The 19,611-nt window shown below is 46.4% G+C and overlaps 1 protein-coding gene across 3 annotated transcripts; it reads left to right on the forward strand.

The window, feature by feature from the left end:
• On the forward strand, positions 1-19,378 carry LOC124017650 (regulator of G-protein signaling 22-like). Of its 3 annotated transcripts, none has more exons than XM_046332911.1 (8): positions 1-229; positions 1,107-1,271; positions 2,516-2,584; positions 2,722-2,883; positions 4,918-5,097; positions 5,736-5,981; positions 6,866-6,956; positions 18,217-19,378. In XM_046332911.1, exons 2-8 carry the CDS (start codon positions 1,110-1,112, stop codon positions 18,612-18,614), a joined length of 1,308 nt encoding a protein of 435 aa, XP_046188867.1. In that variant the 5' UTR covers positions 1-229; positions 1,107-1,109; the 3' UTR covers positions 18,615-19,378. The 3 variants fall into 3 exon arrangements, with proteins under 3 accessions (XP_046188867.1, XP_046188869.1, XP_046188868.1); XM_046332913.1 differs by having other exon boundaries at positions 2,516-2,575; XM_046332912.1 differs by lacking the exon at positions 1-229 and having other exon boundaries at positions 1,044-1,271.
• Positions 19,379-19,611: the final 233 nt, after the last annotated feature.

Consider the following 19,611-nt stretch of genomic DNA (forward strand, 5'->3'; position numbering starts at 1 on the left):
TCCTAATGATCTATAGCTCAGTTGTCAATGATGTGTATAGTTCTGACGTGTGTGTGTGTGTCTACAGTATACACCTGGCTTGCTGGCAGGACATAGAGAATTACAGGAGAATCCCCATAAAGACAAGGCCCAGAGAGAGGACAAGTCCAGACTCATTAAGGACAAATACCTCAATAGGAAATACTTCTTTGGGCCTGACAGTCCTGCCACCAGACAACAACAGGAGGAGGTAACGTCACAGTCTCTTCTGTGATGGTGTGTGTGCTTTTGTGTCTGTGTTTCTCCTCTTGGTGATGGGTCTGGCTGTTGGCTGGGGGAGACTGCATCATGACCGTGTGTGTGTGTGTGTGTGTGTGTGTGTGGTATGTGTGGTTTCTCCTCTTGGTGATGAGACTGCATCATGACCGTGTGTGTGTGTGGTGTGTGTGTGTGTGGTATGTGTGTGTTTCTCCTCTAGGTGATGCGTCTGGCTGGTGGCTGGGGGAGACTGCTTCATGACCGTGTGTGTGTGTGGTGTGTGTGTGTGTGGTGTGTGTGTGTGGTATGTGTGTGTGTGTTTCTCCTCTAGGTGATGCGTCTGGCTGGTGGCTGGGGGAGACTGCTTCATGGCCGTGTGTGTGTGTGTGTGTGTGTGTGTGTGTGTGTGTGTGTGTGTGTGTGTGTGTGTGTGTGTGTGTGTGTGTGTGTGTGTGTGTGTGTGTGTGTGTGTGTGTGTGTGTGTGTGTGTGTGTGTGTGTGTGTGTGTGTTGTGTTTCTCCTCTTGGTGATGCGTCTGGCTGTTGGCTGGGGAGACTGCATCATGACCGTGTGTGTGTGTGGTGTGTGTGTGTGTGTTTCTCCTCTAGGTGATGCGTCTGGCTGGTGGCTGGGGGAGACTGCTTCATGACCGTGTGTGTGTGTGTGTGTGTGTGTGTGTGTGTGTGTGTGTGTGTGTGTGTGTGTGTGTGTGTGTGTGTGTGTGTGTGTGTGTGTGTGTGTGTGTGTGTGTGTGTGTGTGTGTGTGTGTGTGTGTGTGTGTTTCTCCTCTTGGTGATGCGTCTGGCTGGTGGCTGGGGGAGACTGCTCCATGACCGTCTGTGTGTGTGGTATGTGTGTTTCTCCTCTAGGTGATGCGTCTGGCTGGTGGCTGGGGGAGACTGCTCCATGACCGTCTGTGTGCTCCTGTCCTGGTGGACATTCAGAGCATCATCAGGAGCCACATAGAAACAAGATGGCTGCCTGTCTTCCTGACGACGCCGGAGTTCAATGAGAGACAGCAGCAGAGAGTCAGGGTAGGAGTCCAGGGTCTCATCTAGCCAGCTCTCCATCTGCTTGTATCAGGGGGATTACAACCTGACCCTACGAGGTCCGGACTACTGACCGATCAACTGGCTTCCTGGTCTAAATCAGTCCCTGATTAGAGGGGAACTGGCTTCCTGGTCTAAATCAGTCCCTGACTAGAGGGGGACTGGCTTCTAGGTCTAAATCAGTCCCTGATTAGAGAGGAACTGGCTTCCTGGTCTAAATCAGTCCCTGATTAGAGGGGAGCTGGCTTCTAGGTCTAAATCAGTCCCTGACTAGAGGGGGAACTGGCTTCCTGGTCTAAATCAGTCCCTGATTAGAGGGGAACTGGCTTCTGGTCTAAATCAGTCCCTGATTAGAGGGGACTGGCTTCCTGGTCTAAATCAGTCCCTGATTAGAGGGGGACTGGCTTCTAGGTCTAAATCAGTCCCTGATTAGAGGGGAACTGGCTTCCTGGTCTAAATCAGTCCCTGATTAGAGGGGAACTGGCTTCCTGGTCTAAATCAGTCCCTGATTAGAGGGGCACTGGCTTCTAGGTCTAAATCAGTCCCTGATTAGAGGGGAACTGGCTTCTAGGTCTAAATCAGTCCCTGATTAGAGGGGAACTGGCTTCTAGGTCTAAATCAGTCCCTGATTAGAGGGGGACTGGTTTCTAGGTCTAAATCAGTCCCTGATTAGAGGGGATCTGGCTTCCTGATCTAAATCAGTCCCTGATTAGAGGGGATCTGGCTTCCAGATATCAAGATACATATCTATATGTTATATGGCCTTCTAACTGTTGAATGCTATTTGTACAGTATAGTTACGGCCCTAAGCCAGACGAGGTACTGTGGAGGCATCAGCTCTGCCATGTGAAACCTCTGTACATTACCTCATCAAGAGGCAGAGAGACAGAGACAGAGAGACAGAGACAGAGAGACAGAGACAGAGAGACAGAGACCGCGAGAGACAGAGACAGAGAGACAGAGAGAGAGAGACAGAGAGAGAGAGACAGAGAGACAGAGAGAGAGAGAGAGAGACAGAGAGACAGAGAGAGAGAGACAGAGAGAGAGAGACAGAGAGACAGAGAGAGAGAGAGAGAGAGAGAGAGAGACAGAGAGAGAGAGAGACAGAGAGAGATAGACAGAGAGAGATAGACAGAGAGAGAGAGACAGAGAGAGAGAGAGACAGAGAGAGATGCTGAAGTCTCTGTCTCTGTCCAGCCGTACTGTGTTTCTGACTGCTGCTCTTTCAGCCTCGGGGTGAAGACCGGGTGTCCGACCATGTCTACCAGCGACACAGGAACAAGAGAGAGGTGTGGAAGGTGATCTCTGGTCCTCTGTCAATCTTTTTGAACGTCATAGAGCAACGCTGGGAAAACTTTTTTCACATCGAGATTATCGTACAGATTGTATTTGGGAAGCCATTTTGTTTGTGTGTTTAACCGCTCCTCTCCTGCAGCAGGTCAAGGGGACGTGGATGACCTCTGCAGGGGAGATCCTGGCTGTCCGGAGTGCCCTGCTCAACCCCGTCACGTGTCATCAGTTCCGGCGCTTCGTCTCGCTGAAGGGAGACTTCCTGGAGAATGACATCCTGTTCTGGCTGGAGGTCCAGAGGTATAAGGTAAGACTGAACCAAACCTTCTGTTCTGGCTGTAGGTATAAGGTAAGACTGAACCAAACCTTCTGTTCTGGCTGTAGGTCCAGAGGTATAAGGTAAGACTGAACCAAATCTTCTGTTCTAGCTGTAGGTCCAGAGGTATAAGGTAAGACTGAACCAAACCTTCTGTTCTGGCTGTAGGTATAAGGTAAGACTGAACCAAACCTTCTGTTCTGGCTGTAGGTATAAGGTAAGACTGAACCAAACCTTCTGCTCTGGCTGTAGGTCCAGAGGTATAAGACTGAACCAAACCTTCTGTTCTGGCTGTAGGTCCAGAGGTATAAGGTAAGACTGAACCAAACCTTCTGCTCTGGCTGTAGGTCCAGAGGTATAAGGTAAGACTGAACCAAACCTTCTGTTCTGGCTGTAGGTATAAGGTAAGACTGAACCAAACCTTCTGTTCTGGCTGTAGGTCCAGAGGTATAAGGTAAGACTGAACCAAACCTTCTGCTCTGGCTGTAGGTCCAGAGGTATAAGGTAAGACTGAACCAAACCTTCTGCTCTGGCTGTAGGTCCAGAGGTATAAGGTAAGACTGAACCAAACCTTCTGTTCTGGCTGTAGGTATAAGGTAAGACTGAACCAAACCTTCTGTTCTGGCTGTAGGTCCAGAGGTATAAGGTAAGACTGAACCAAACCTTCTGTTCTGGCTGTAGGTCCAGAGGTATAAGGTAAGACTGAACCAAACCTTCTGTTCTGGCTGTAGGTCCAGAGGTATAAGGTAAGACTGAACCAAACCTTCTGTTCTGGCTGTAGGACAGAGATATAAGGTAAGACTGAACCAAACCTTCTGTTCTGGCTGTAGGTCCAGAGGTAAGACTGAACCAAACCTTCTGTTCTGGCTGTAGGTCCAGAGGTATAAGGTAAGACTGAACCAAACCTTCTGTTCTGGCTGTAGGTCCAGATATATAAGGTAAGACTGAACCAAACCTTCTGTTCTGGCTGTAGGTCCAGAGGTATAAGGTAAGACTGAACCAAACCTTCTGTTCTGGCTGTAGGTCCAGAGGTATAAGACTGAACCAAACCTTCTGTTCTGGCTGTAGGTCCAGAGGTATAAGACTGGTTATCTGGTGCTGTTATCTCTGGGGTCTACACTCCCCCCCATGCCATCCCTCCCTCTCCCCCCATGCCATCCCTCCCCCCATGCCATCCCTCCCTCCCCCGTGCCATCCCTCCCTCCCTCCCCCCGTGCCATCCCTCCCTCCCCCCCATGCCATCCCTCACTCTCCCCCATGCCATCCCTCACTCTCCCCCATGCCATCCCTCACTCTCCCCCATGCCATGCCATCCCTCCCTCCCCCCATCCCTCCCTCTCCCCCCATGCCATCCCTCCCCCCATGCCATCCCTCCCTCTCCACCCCATCCATCCCTCCCTCTCCCCCCATTTCATCCCTCCCTTTCCCCCCCATTTCATCTCTCCCTCTCCACCCCCATGCCATCCCTCCCTCCCCCCATCCATCCCTCCCTCTCCCCCCCATCCATCCCTCCCTCTCCACCCTCATGCCATCCCTCCCTCTCCACCCCCATCCATCCCTCCACCCCCATGCCATCCCTCCCTCCCCCATGCCATCCCTCCCTCTCCACCCCCATCCATCCCTCCCTCTCCACACCCATCCATCCCTCCCTCTCCACACCCATCCATCCCTCCCTCCCCCATGCCATCCCTCCCTCTCCACCCCCATCCATCCCTCCCTCTCTCCCTCCTCCCCCATTAGGATCTGTGTCATTCCCACTGTGTGGAGGCTGTAGTCCATCCCTCCCTCTCTCCCTCCTCTCCCATTAGGATCTGTGTCATTCCCACTGTGTGGAGGCTGTAGTCCATCCCTCCCTCTCTCCCTCCTCTCCCATTAGGATCTGTGTCATTCCCACTGTGTGGAGGCTGTAGTCCATCCCTCCCTCTCTCCCTCCTCTCCCATTAGGATCTGTGTCATTCCCACTGTGTGGAGGCTGTAGACCATCCCTCCCTCTCCCCCATTTAATCCCTCCCTCTCTCCCATTAGGATCTGTGTCATTCCCACTGTGTGGAGGCTGTAGTCCAGGACAAGGTGTCCACCATCATCAGCTGTTTCATCCAGTCCTCCGTCCCCCCAGCTCTGCAGATAGACATCCCCCCAGAGCAGGCAACACACATCCTGGAGAGGAGGAGGGAGATGGGGCCCTACGTCTTCAGAGAGGCTCAGGTACACAGACAGACAGACAGACAGACAGACAGACAGACAGACAGACAGACAGACAGACAGACAGACAGACAGACAGACAGACAGACAGACAGACAGACAGACAGACAGACAGACAGACAGACAGACAGACAGACAGACAGACAGACAGACAGACAGACAGACAGACAGACAGACAGACAGACAGACAGACAGACAGACAGACAGACAGACAGACAGACAGACAGACAGACAGACAGACAGACAGACAGACAGACACATGCTCACTGGGGGATATACCTACTCAGGTAGAATAGGACAGGCTCACTGAGCAATATACGCTGGGTGTACCAAACATTTCTCTTTCCATGAAGGTGTTCCTAATGTTTTGTTCACTCAGTGTATATTATATATATACCTGACTATAGCAAGGATCCTGTGTGTTCACCTTATTTCTCTCTCTCTCTCTCTCTCTCTCTCTCTCTCTCTCTCTCTCTCTCTCTCTCTCTCTCTCTCTCTCTCTCTCTCTCTCTCTCTCTCTCTCTCTCTCTCTCTCTCTCTCTCTCTCTCTCTCTCTCTCTCTCTCTCTCTCTCTCTCTCTCTCTCTCTCTCTCTCTCTCTCTCTCTCTCTCTCTCTCTCTCTCTCTCTCTCTCTCTCTCAGATGTGTGTGTTCAGTGAGCTACTGAAGCTGTGGCCAGAGTTCCTGTCGTTCAGCAGCGGTGTGCAGGAGGAGGAGGTGTTGCCGCTGAACAAACAGAGTGCTAAACTGCAGCGTCGCAGGAGGAGAGAGGAGGAAAAGGAAGTTGAGAGGAGAGCCCAGGAGGAAGTGGAGAGGTTTCCAGAGGAGCATGAGGAGAAACACAAAGGACTACAGGAGAGCAGAGAGCTGCTTTACCCAAGTCAACAGGTAAACACCTCTTGGTCCTAATCTAACTACATGTCTCTATAACAGTTGTCTTGGTCCTATTCTAACTACATGTCTCTATAACAGTTGTCTTGGTCCTATTCTAACTACATGTCTCTATAACAGTTGTCTTGGTCCTATTCTCTAACTACATGTCTCTATAACAGTTGTCTTGGTCCTATTCTAACTACATGTCTCTATAACAGTTGTCTTGGTCCTAATCTAACTACATGTCTCTATAACAGTTGTCTTGGTCCTCTTCTAACTACATGTCTCTATAACAGTTGTCTTGGTCCTATTCTAACTACATGTCTCTATAACAGTTGTCTTGGTCCTCTTCTAACTACATGTCTCTATAACAGTTGTCTTGGTCCTACTCTAACTACATGTCTCTATAACAGTTGTCTTGGTCCTCTTCTCTAACTACATGTCTCTATAACAGTTGTCTTTGTCCTATTCTAACTACATGTCTCTATAACAGTTGTCTTGGTCCTACTCTAACTACATGTCTCTATAACAGTTGTCTTGGTCCTATTCTAACTACATGTCTCTTCTATAACAGTTGTCTTGGTTCTATTCTCTAACTACATGTCTCTATAACAGTTGTCTTGGTTCTATTCTCTAACTACATGTCTCTATAACAGTTGTCTTGGTTCTATTCTCTAACTACATGTCTCTATAACAGTTGTCTTGGTCCTCTTCTCTAACTACATGTCTCTATAACAGTTGTCTTGGTCCTATTCTAACTACATGTCTCTATAACAGTTGTCTTGGTCCTATTCTCTAACTACATGTCTCTATAACAGTTGTCTTGGTCCTATTCTAACTACATGTCTCTTCTATAACAGTTGACTTGGTCCTATTCTAACTACATGTCTCTATAACAGTTGTCTTGGTCCTACTCTAAATACATGGTCGCCCTGGAGAGAGAGGAGGTGCTGCTGAGGAGACAGGAAGTCACCTCCTCCACTGGGACAGGTAGGAGTCCCTGTCTACAGTGTCTCTACAGTATATTACAGTCTGGTCCTCTCTACAGTATATTACAGTCTGGTCCTCTCTACAGTATATTACAGTCTGGTCCTCTCTACAGTATATTACAGTCTGGTCCTCTCTACAGTATATTACAGTCTGGTCCTCTCTACAGTATGTTACAGTCTGGTCCTCTCTACAGTATGTTACAGTCTGGTCCTCTCTACAGTATATTACAGTCTGGTCCTCTCTACAGTATATTACAGTCTGGTCCTCTCTACAGTCTGGTCCTCTCTACAGTATATTACAGTCTGGTCCTCTCTACAGTATATTACAGTCTGGTCCTCTCTACAGTATATTACAGTCTGGTCCTCTCTACAGTCTGGTCCTCTCTACAGTCTGGTCCTCTCTACAGTATATTACAGTCTGGTCCTCTCTACAGTATATTACAGTCTGGTCCTCTCTACAGTCTGGTCCTCTACAGTATATTACAGTCTGGTCCTCTCTACAGTATATTACAGTCTGGTCCTCTCTACAGTATATTACAGTCTGGTCCTCTCTACAGTATATTACAGTCTGGTCCTCTCTACAGTCTACAGTATATTACAGTCTGGTCCTCTCTACAGTCTGGTCCTCTCTACAGTATATTACAGTCTGGTCCTCTCTACAGTATATTACAGTCTGGTCCTCTCTACAGTATATTACAGTCTGGTCCTCTCTACAGTATATTACAGTCTGGTCCTCTCTACAGTCTGGTCCTCTCTACAGTATATTACAGTCTGGTCCTCTCTACAGTATATTACAGTCTGGTCCTCTCTACAGTACAGTCTGGTCCTCTCTACAGTATATTACAGTCTGGTCCTCTCTACAGTATATTACAGTCTGGTCCTCTCTACAGTCTGGTCCTCTCTACAGTATATTACAGTCTGGTCCTCTCTACAGTATATTACAGTCTGGTCCTCTCTACAGTATATTACAGTCTGGTCCTCTCTACAGTCTGGTCCTCTCTACAGTATATTACAGTCTGGTCCTCTCTACAGTATATTACAGTCTGGTCCTCTCTACAGTCTGGTCCTCTCTACAGTATATTACAGTCTGGTCCTCTCTACAGTATATTACAGTCTGGTCCTCTCTACAGTATATTACAGTCTGGTCCTCTCTACAGTCTGGTATGTTACAGTCTGGTCCTCTCTACAGTATATTACAGTCTGGTCCTCTCTACAGTATATTACAGTCTGGTCCTCTCTACAGTCTATTACAGTCTGGTCCTCTCTACAGTATATTACAGTCTGGTCCTCTCTACAGTATATTACAGTCTGGTCCTCTCTACTACAGTCTGGTCCTCTCTACAGTATATTACAGTCTGGTCCTCTCTACAGTATATTACAGTCTGGTCCTCTCTACAGTACACAGTATATTACAGTCTGGTCCTCTCTACAGTATATTACAGTCTGGTCCTCTCTACAGTATATTACAGTCTGGTCCTCTCTACAGTCTGGTCCTCTCTACAGTATATTACAGTCTGGTCCTCTCTACAGTATATTACAGTCTGGTCCTCTCTACAGTACAGTCTGGTCCTCTCTACAGTATATTACAGTCTGGTCCTCTCTACAGTATATTACAGTCTGGTCCTCTCTACAGTATATTACAGTCTGGTCCTCTCTACAGTATATTACAGTCTGGTCCTCTACAGTATATTACAGTCTGGTCCTCTCTACAGTATATTACAGTCTGGTCCTCTCTACAGTCTGGTCCTCTCTACAGTATATTACAGTCTGGTCCTCTCTACAGTATATTACAGTCTGGTCCTCTCTACAGTCTGGTCCTCTCTACAGTATATTACAGTCTGGTCCTCTCTACAGTCAGTCTGGTCCTCTCTACAGTATATGTTACAGTCTGGTCCTCTCTACAGTATATTACAGTCTGGTCCTCTCTACAGTCTCTGGTCCTCTCTACAGTATATTACAGTCTGGTCCTCTCTACAGTATATTACAGTCTGGTCCTCTCTACAGTATATTACAGTCTGGTCCTCTCTACAGTATATTACAGTCTGGTCCTCTCTACAGTCTGGTCCTCTCTACAGTATATTACAGTCTGGTCCTCTCTACAGTATATTACAGTCTGGTCAGTCTGGTCCTCTCTACAGTATATTACAGTCTGGTCCTCTCTATATTACAGTCTGGTCCTCTCTACAGTATATTACAGTCTGGTCCTATTACAGTCTGGTCCTCTCTACAGTATGTTACAGTCTGGTCCTCTCTACAGTATATTACAGTCTGGTCCTCTCTACAGTCTGGTCCTCTCTACAGTATATACAGTCTGGTTACAGTCTGGTCCTCTCTACAGTATATTACAGTCTGGTCCTCTCTATTACAGTCTGGTCCTCTCTACAGTATATTACAGTCTGGTCCTCTCTACAGTATATTACAGTCTGGTCCTCTCTACAGTATATTACAGTCTGGTCCTCTCTACAGTATATTACAGTCTGGTCCTCTCTACAGTATATTACAGTCTGGTCCTCTCTACAGTATATTACAGTCTGGTCCTCTCTACAGTATATTACAGTCTGGTCCTCTCTACAGTATATTACAGTCTGGTCCTCTCTACAGTCTGGTCCTCTCTACAGTATATTACAGTCTGGTCCTCTCTACAGTATATTACAGTCTGGTCCTCTCTACAGTATATTACAGTCTGGTCCTCTCTACAGTCTGGTCCTCTCTACAGTATATTACAGTCTGGTCCTCTCTACAGTATATTACAGTCTGGTCCTCTCTACAGTCTGGTCCTCTCTACAGTATATTACAGTCTGGTCCTCTCTACAGTATATTACAGTCTGGTCCTCTCTACAGTCTGGTCCTCTCTACAGTATGGTTACAGTCTGGTCCTCTCTACAGTATATTACAGTCTGGTCCTCTCAGTACAGTATATTACAGTCTGGTCCTCTCTACAGTATATTACAGTCTGGTCCTCTCTACAGTATATTACAGTCTGGTCCTCTCTACAGTATATTACAGTCTGGTCCTCTCTACAGTATATTACAGTCTGGTCCTCTCTACAGTATATTACAGTCTGGTCCTCTCTACAGTATATTACAGTCTGGTCCTCTCTACAGTCTGGTCCTCTCTACAGTATATTACAGTCTGGTCCTCTCTACAGTCTGGTCCTCTCTACAGTCTGGTCCTCTCTACAGTATATTACAGTCTGGTCCTCTCTACAGTATGTTACAGTCTGGTCCTCTCTACAGTCTGGTCTCTCTACAGTATTTACAGTCTGGTCCTCTCTACAGTATATTACAGTCTGGTCCTCTCTACAGTATATTACAGTCTGGTCTCTCTCTACAGTATATTACAGTCTGGTCCTCTCTACAGTATATTACAGTCTGGTCCTCTCTACAGTATATTACAGTCTGGTCCTCTCTACAGTATATTACAGTCTGGTCCTCTCTACAGTCTGGTCCTCTCTACAGTATATTACAGTCTGGTCCTCTCTACAGTATATTACAGTCTGGTCCTCTCTACAGTATATTACAGTCTGGTCCTCTCTACAGTATATTACAGTCTGGTCCTCTCTACAGTATATTACAGTCTGGTCCTCTCTACAGTATATTACAGTCTGGTCCTCTCTACAGTCTGGTCCTCTCTACAGTATATTACAGTCTGGTCCTCTCTACAGTCTGGTCCTCTCTACAGTATATTACAGTCTGGTCCTCTCTACAGTATATTACAGTCTGGTCCTCTCAGTACAGTATATTACAGTCAGTCTGGTCCTCTCTACAGTATATTACAGTCTGGTCCTCTCTACAGTATATTACTCTGGTCCTCTCTACAGTATATTACAGTCTGGTCCTCTCTACAGTATATTACAGTCTGGTCCTCTCTACAGTCTGGTCCTCTCTACAGTATATTACAGTCTGGTCCTCTCTACAGTATATTACAGTCTGGTCCTCTCTACAGTATATTACAGTCTGGTCCTCTCTACAGTCTGGTCCTCTCTACAGTCTGGTCCTCTCTACAGTATATTACAGTCTGGTCCTCTCTACAGTATATTACAGTCTGGTCCTCTCAGTATATTACAGTCTGGTCCTCTCTACAGTATATTACAGTCTGGTCCTCTCTACAGTATATTACAGTCTGGTCCTCTCTACAGTATATTACAGTCTGGTCCTCTCTACAGTATATTACAGTCTGGTCCTCTCTACAGTATATTACAGTCTGGTCCTCTCTACAGTATATTACAGTCTGGTCCTCTCTACAGTATATTACAGTCTGGTCCTCTCTACAGTATATTACAGTCTGGTCCTCTCTACAGTATATTACAGTCTGGTCCTCTCTACAGTATATTACAGTCTGGTCCTCTCTACAGTATATTACAGTCTGGTCCTCTCTACAGTATATTACAGTCTGGTCCTCTCTCTACAGTCTGGTCCTCTCTATATTACAGTCTGGTCCTCTCTACAGTATAGTCTGGTCCTCTCTACAGTATATTACAGTCTGGTCCTCTCTACAGTATATTACAGTCTGGTCCTCTCTACAGTATATTACAGTCTGGTCCTCCAGTCTCTCTCTACAGTCTGGTCCTCTCTACAGTATATTACAGTCTGGTCCTCTCTACAGTATATTACAGTCTGGTCCTCTCTACAGTCTGGTCCTCTCTACAGTATATTACAGTCTGGTCCTCTCTACAGTATATTACAGTCTGGTCCTCTCTACAGTATATTACAGTCTGGTCCTCTCTACAGTATACAGTCTGGTCCTCTCTACAGTATGTTACAGTCTGGTCCTCTCTACAGTATATTACAGTCTGGTCCTCTCTACAGTATATTACAGTCTGGTCCTCTCTACAGTATATTACAGTCTGGTCCTCTCTACAGTATATTACAGTCTGGTCCTCTCTACAGTATATTACAGTCTGGTCCTCTCTACAGTATATTACAGTCTGGTCCTCTCTACTACAGTCTGGTCCTCTCTACAGTATATTACAGTCTGGTCCTCTCTACAGTATATTATCTGGTCAGTCTGGTCCTCTCTACAGTATATTACAGTCTGGTCCTCTCTACAGTATATTACAGTCTGGTCCTCTCTACAGTATATTACAGTCTGGTCCTCTCTACAGTATATTACAGTCTGGTCCTCTCTACAGTATATTACAGTCTGGTCCTCTCTACAGTATATTACAGTCTGGTCCTCTCTACAGTATATTAGTCTGGTCCTCTCTACAGTATATTACAGTCTGGTCCTCTCTACAGTATATTACAGTCTGGTCCTCTCTACAGTCTGGTCCTCTCTACAGTCTGGTCCTCTCTACAGTATATTACAGTCTGGTCCTCTCTACAGTATATTACAGTCTGGTCCTCTCTACAGTATATTACAGTCTGGTCCTCTCTACAGTCTGGTCCTCTCTACAGTATATTACAGTCTGGTCCTCTCTACAGTATATTACAGTCTGGTCCTCTCTACAGTATATTACAGTCTGGTCCTCTCTACAGTATATTACAGTCTGGTCCTCTCTACAGTATATTACAGTCTGGTCCTCTCTACAGTATATTACAGTCTGGTCCTCTCTACAGTATATTACAGTCTGGTCCTCTCTACAGTATATTACAGTCTGGTCCTCTCTGGTCCTCTCTACAGTATATTACAGTCTGGTCCTCTCTACAGTATATTAGTCTGGTCCTCTCTAGTCTGGTCCTCTCTACAGTATATTACAGTCTGGTCCTCTCTACAGTATATTACAGTCTGGTCCTCTCTACAGTATATTACAGTCTCTACAGTCCTCTCTACAGTCTGGTCCTGGTCCTCTACAGTATATTACAGTCTGGTCCTCTCTACAGTATATTACAGTCTGGTATCTACAGTCTGGTCCTCTCTACAGTATATTACAGTCTGGTCCTCTCTACAGTATATTACAGTCTGGTCCTCTCTACAGTCTGGTCCTCTCTACAGTATATTACAGTCTGGTCCTCTCTACAGTATATTACAGTCTGGTCCTCTCTACAGTATATTACAGTCTGGTCCTCTCTACAGTATATTACAGTCTGGTCCTCTCTACAGTATATTACAGTCTGGTCCTCTCTACAGTATATTACAGTCTGGTCCTCTCTACAGTATATTACAGTCTGGTCCTACAGTCTGGTCCTCTCTACAGTATATTACTGGTCCTCTCTACAGTATATTACAGTCTGGTCCTCTCTACAGTATATTACAGTCTGGTCCTCTCTACAGTCTGGTCCTCTCTACAGTATATTACAGTCTGGTCCTCTCTACAGTATATTACAGTCTGGTCCTCTCTACAGTCTGGTCCTCTCTACAGTATATTACAGTCTGGTCCTCTCTACAGTATATTACAGTCTGGTCCTCTCTACAGTATATCTGGTCCTCTCTACAGTCTGGTCCTCTCTACAGTATATTACAGTCTGGTCCTCTCTACAGTATATTACTGGTCTCTACAGTATATTACAGTCTGGTCTCTCTACAGTATATTACAGTCTGGTCCTCTCTACAGTATATTACAGTCTGGTCCTCTCTACAGTATATTACAGTCTGGTCCTCTCTACAGTCTGGTCCTCTCTACAGTATATTACAGTCTGGTCCTCTCTACAGTATATTACAGTCTGGTCCTCTCTACAGTATATTACAGTCTGGTCCTCTCTACAGTATATTACAGTCTGGTCCTCTCTACAGTATATTACAGTCTGGTCCTCTCTACAGTATATTACAGTCTGGTCCTCTCTACAGTATATTACAGTCTATTACAGTCTCCTCTCTACAGTATATTACAGTCTGGTCCTCTCTACAGTATATTACAGTCTGGTCCTCTCTACAGTATATTACAGTCTGGTCCTCTCTACAGTATATTACAGTCTGGTCCTCTCTACAGTCTGGTCCTCTCTACAGTATATTACAGTCTGGTCCTCTCTACAGTATATTACAGTCTGGTCCTCTCTACAGTCTGGTCCTCTCTACAGTATATTACAGTCTGGTCAGTCTGGTCCTCTCTACAGTATATTACAGTCTGGTCCTCTCTATATTACAGTCTGGTCCTCTCTACAGTATATTACAGTCTGGTCCTCTCTGGTCCTCCTCTACAGTATATTACAGTCTGGTCCTCTCTACAGTATATTACAGTCTGGTCCTCTCTACAGTATATTACAGTCTGGTCCTCTCTACAGTCTGGTCTCTCTACAGTATGTTACAGTCTGGTCCTCTCTACAGTATATTACAGTCTGGTCCTCTCTACAGTATATTACAGTCTGGTCCTCTCTACAGTCTGGTCCTCTCTACAGTATATTACAGTCTGGTCCTCTCTACAGTATATTACAGTCTGGTCCTCTCTACAGTATATTACAGTCTGGTCCTCTCTACAGTATATTACAGTCTGGTCCTTACAGTCTGGTCCTCTCTACAGTATATTACAGTCTGGTCCTCTCTACAGTATATTACAGTCTGGTCTGGTCTCTCTACAGTATATTACAGTCTGGTCCTCTCTACAGTCTGGTCCTCTCTACAGTATATTACAGTCTGGTCCTCTCTACAGTACAGTATATTACAGTCTGGTCCTCTCTACAGTATATTACAGTCTGGTCCTCTCTACAGTATATTACAGTCTGGTCCTCTCTACAGTATATTACAGTCTGGTCCTCTCTACAGTCTGGTCCTCTCTACAGTATATTACAGTCTGGTCCTCTCTACAGTATATTACAGTCTGGTCCTCTCTACAGTATATTACAGTCTGTCTGGTCCTCTCTACAGTATATTACAGTCTGGTCCTCTCTACAGTCTGGTCCTCTCTACAGTATATTACAGTCTGGTCCTCTCTACAGTATATTACAGTCTGGTCCTCTCTACAGTATATTACAGTCTGGTCCTCTCTACAGTATATTACAGTCTGGTCCTCTCTACAGTATATTACAGTCTGGTCCTCTCTACAGTATATTACAGTCTGGTCCTCTCTACAGTCTGGTCCTCTCTACAGTCTGGTCCTCTCTACAGTATATTACAGTCTGGTCCTCTCTACAGTATATTACAGTCTGGTCCTCTCTACAGTATATTGGTCCTCTCTACAGTCTCTGGTCCTCTCTACAGTATATTACAGTCTGGTCCTCTCTAGTCTGGTCCTCTCTACAGTATGTTACAGTCTGGTCCTCTCTCAGTATATTACAGTCTGGTCCTCTCTATATTACAGTCTGGTCCTCTCTACAGTCTGGGTCCTCTCTACAGTATATTACAGTCTGGTCCTCTCTACAGTATATTACAGTCTGGTCCTCTCTACAGTCTGGTCCTCTCTACAGTATATTACAGTCTGGTCCTCTCTACAGTATATTACAGTCTGGTCCTCTCTACAGTATATTACAGTCTGGTCCTCTCTACAGTATATTACAGTCTGGTCCTCTCTACAGTATATTACAGTCTGGTCCTCTCTACAGTATATTACAGTCTGGTCCTCTCTACAGTATATTACAGTCTGGTCCTCTCTACAGTATATTACAGTCTGGTCCTCTCTACAGTATATTACAGTCTGGTCCTCTCTACAGTATATTACAGTCTGGTCCTCTCTACAGTATATTACAGTCTGGTCCTCTCTACAGTATATTACAGTCTGGTCCTCTCTACAGTATATTACAGTCTGGTCCTCTCTACAGTATATTACAGTCTGGTCCTCTCTACAGTCTGGTACAGTCTGGTCCTCTCTACAGTATATTACAGTCTGGTCCTCTCTACAGTATATTACAGTCTGGTCCTCTCTACAGTATATTACAGTCTGGTCCTCTCTACAGTATATTACAGTCTGGTCCTCTCTCTGGTCAGTCTGGTCCTCTCTCTATATTACAGTATATTACAGTCTGGTCCTCTCTACAGTATATTACAGTCTGGTCCTCTCTACAGTATATTACAGTCTGGTCCTCTCTACAGTATATTACAGTCTGGTCCTCTCTACAGTATATTACAGTCTGGTCCTCTCTACAGTATATTACAGTCTGGTCCTCTCTACAGTATATTACAGTCTGGTCCTCTCTACAGTCTGGTCCTCTCTACAGTATATTACAGTCTGGTCCTCTCTACAGTATATTACAGTCTGGTCCTCTCTACAGTATATTACAGTCTGGTCCTCTCTACAGTATATTACAGTCTGGTCCTCTCTACAGTCTGGTCCTCTCTACAGTATATTACAGTCTGGTCCTCTCTACAGTATATTACAGTCTGGTCCTCTCTACAGTATATTACAGTCTGGTCCTCTCTACAGTATATTACAGTCTGGTCCTCTCTACAGTATATTACAGTCTGGTCCTCTCTACAGTCTGGTCCTCTCTACAGTATATTACAGTCTGGTCCTCTCTACAGTATATTACAGTCTGGTCCTCTCTACAGTATATTACAGTCTGGTCCTCTCTACAGTATATTACAGTCTGGTCCTCTACAGTATATTACAGCTATGGCCCATTAACAGATGGGTCTCTACAGTATATTACAGCTATGGCCCATTAACAGATGGGTCTCTACAGCACTACACAGGTTCCCCAGTGTGTCAGTTGTTAATGCGCTGTAGTTTGCTGTATCCATCTCAGACCTTGTGGCTGTGGTAATGAGCTCAGACCTTGTGGCTGTGGTAATGATCTCAGACCTGTCTACATAGAAACATGGACCTCATGTCTCCATAGAAACATGGACCTCATGTCTACATAGAAACGTGGACCTCATGTCGACATAGAAACGTGGACCTTCTGTCGACATAGAAACGTGGACCTTCTGTCTACATAGAAACGTGGACCTTCTGTCTACATAGAAACCTGGACCTTCTGTCTCCATAGAAACCTGGACCTTCTGTCTACATAGAAACATGGACCTTCTGTCTACATAGAAACGTGGACCTTCTGTCTACATAGAAACGTGGACCTTCTGTCTACATAGAAACGTGGACCTTCTGTCTACATAGAAACGTGGACCTTTTGTCTACATAGAAACGTGGACCTTCTGTCTACATAGAAACGTGGACCTTCTGTCTACATAGAAACGTGGATCTTCTGTCTACATAGAAACGTGGACCTTCTGTCTACATAGAAACCTGGACCTTCTGTCTTCCTAGAAACCTGGACCTTCTGTCTACATAGAAACGTGGACCTTCTGTCTACATAGAAACCTGGACCTTCTGTCTCCATAGAAACCTGGACCTTCTGTCTACATAGAAACGTGGACCTTCTGTCTACATAGAAACGTGGACCTTCTGTCTCCATAGAAACCTGGCCTTTCTGTCTACATAGAAACGTGGACCTTCTGTCTACATAGAAACGTGGACCTTCTGTCTACATAGAAACGTGAACCTTCTGTCTACATAGAAACGTGGACCTTCTGTCTACATAGAAACGTGGATCTTCTGTCTCCATAGAAACGTGGATCTTCTGTCTCCATAGAAACGTGGATCTTCTGTCTCCATAGAAACGCGGACCTTCTGTCTCCATAGAAACACGGACCTTCTGTCTCCATAGAAACACGGACCTTCTGTCTCCATAGAAACACGGACCTTCTGTCTCCATAGAAACAAGGACCTTCTGTCTACATAGAAACACGGACCTTCTGTCTACATAGAAACATGGACCTTCTGTCTCCATAGAAACGTGGACCTTCGGTCTCCATAGAAACGTGGACCTTCTGTCTACATAGAAACGTTCACCTTCTGTCTACATAGAAACGGGGACCTTCTGTCTACATAGAAACGGGACCTTCTGTCTCCATAGAAACACGGACCTTCTGTCTCCATAGTCTCCATAGAAACACGGACCTTCTGTCTACATAGAAACACGGACCTTCTGTCTACATAGAAACACGGACCTTCTGTCTACATAGAAACATGGACCTTCTGTCTCCATAGAAACGTGGACCTTCGGTCTCCATAGAAACGTGGACCTTCTGTCTACATAGAAACATGGACCATCTGTATGTGGAGCTTTGAGAAAAATCTCGTGATTCACAATGGAAAGCTAGCCAGGGCTCTGCTCCTGGTTCAGAAGGGTTTCTGTAGGAGGGGAAGAGTCAGTCAGCGCTGTCTGTCCTCACATTGAAGAGTCAGTCAGCACTGTCTGTCCTCACATTGAAGAGTCAGTCAGCGCTGTCTGTCCTCACATTGAAGAGTCAGTCAGCGCTGTCTGTCCTCACATTGAAGAGTCAGTCAGCGCTGTCTGTCCTCACATTGTAAAATCACACCTGTAGGATGTAGACTGACGGCGCTTAACGACTACAACAATAAGTCTACTCTCCTCCTCTCTCTTGTCCTCCAGACTCGTCCTCTGCCCACAGTCTGAGGTCAAAGAGCAGCAGACACTCCCGACAGAGCCAACACCAGACCCAGCAGAGGACAGAGCCAACACCAGGACAGAGCCAACACCAGACTCTGCAGAGGACAGAGCCAACACCAGGACAGAGCCAACACCAGACCCTGCAGAGGACAGAGCCAACACCAGGACAGAGCCAACACCAGACCCAGCAGAGCTCTATCGTCTCCCCCAGGACAGAGCCAACACCAGGCCCAGCAGAGCTCTATCGTCTCCCCCAGGACAGAGCCAACACCAGACCCAGCAGAGTTCTAACGTCTCCCCCAGGACAGAGCCAACACCAGGCCCAGCAGAGTTCTAACGTCTCCCCCAGGACAGAGCCAACAAACCCAGCAGAGTTCTAACGTCTCCCCCAGGACAGAGCCAACACCAGGCCCAGCTGAGCTCTATCATCTCCCCCAGGACAGAGCCAACACCAGGCCCAGCAGAGCTCTATCGTCTCCCCCAGGACAGAGCCAACACCAGGACAGAGCCAACACCAGGCCCAGCAGAGCTCTATCGTCTCCCCCAGGACAGAGCCAACACCAGACCCAGCAGAGCTCTATCGTCTCCCCCAGGACAGAGCCAACACGAGGCCCAGCAGAGCTCTATCGTCTCCCCCAGGACAGAGCCAACACCAGGCCCAGCAGAGCTCTATCGTCTCCCCCAGGACAGAGCCAACACCAGGCCCAGCTGAGCTCTAACGTCTCCCCCAGGACAGAGCCAACACCAGGCCCAGCAGAGCTCTATCGTCTCCCCCAGGACAGAGCCAACACCAGGCCCAGCAGAGCTCTATCGTCTCCCCCAGGACAGAGCCAACACCAGACCCAGCAGAGCTCTATCGTCTCCCCCAGGACAGAGCCAACACGAGGCCCAGCAGAGCTCTATCGTCTCCCCCAGGACAGAGCCAACACCAGGCCCAGCTGAGCTCTATCGTCTCCCCCAGGACAGACAATGGGCTCGTTTGAGTGGAAATCCTGAAGCAAACCGACTGCAGACGATCGTGGAGAAATGAATTCTGGGAAGGTGCATCTGTTTCAGCGTTAAGTCTGATACTCATGTTACTTTCCAACATGGCAGTGTTGACATTTTTCAGAAAAGTTGATTGTTTGTAATGTGGAAATAAATGTCTCTATGCCCATATCACTGTAAATGTGTGTAGCCTACATTTGTACTTTGAACTGGGGAGAGTGAGACTCAAATATCACATTTGGGGTGGCAGGGTAGTGGTTAGAGTGTAGAGGCGGCAGGGTAGCCTAGTGGTTAGAGTGTAGAGGCGGCAGGGTAAGCCTAGTGGTTAGAGTGTAGAGGCGGCAGGGTAGCCTAGTGGTTAGAGTGTAGAGGCGGAAGGGTAGCCTAGTG

This window comes from Oncorhynchus gorbuscha, unplaced genomic scaffold (genome assembly GCF_021184085.1).
Source record: "Oncorhynchus gorbuscha isolate QuinsamMale2020 ecotype Even-year unplaced genomic scaffold, OgorEven_v1.0 Un_scaffold_295, whole genome shotgun sequence".
Classification (NCBI taxonomy): Eukaryota; Metazoa; Chordata; class Actinopteri; order Salmoniformes; family Salmonidae; genus Oncorhynchus; species Oncorhynchus gorbuscha.

What these genes read in the sequence shown, in the direction of transcription:
- LOC124017650 (XM_046332911.1), top strand. Translation starts at nt 1,110, where the DNA reads ATGCGTCTGGCTGGTGGCTGGGGGAGACTGCTCCATGACCGTCTGTGT. An exon ending in TGCTTTACCCAAGTCAACAG is followed by an intron (nt 5,982 to 6,865) that starts GTAAACACCTCT and finishes TCTCTATAACAG; the next exon opens with TTGTCTTGGTCCTACTCTAA. An exon ending in CACCTCCTCCACTGGGACAG is followed by an intron (nt 6,957 to 18,216) that starts GTAGGAGTCCCT and finishes CTTGTCCTCCAG; the next exon opens with ACTCGTCCTCTGCCCACAGT.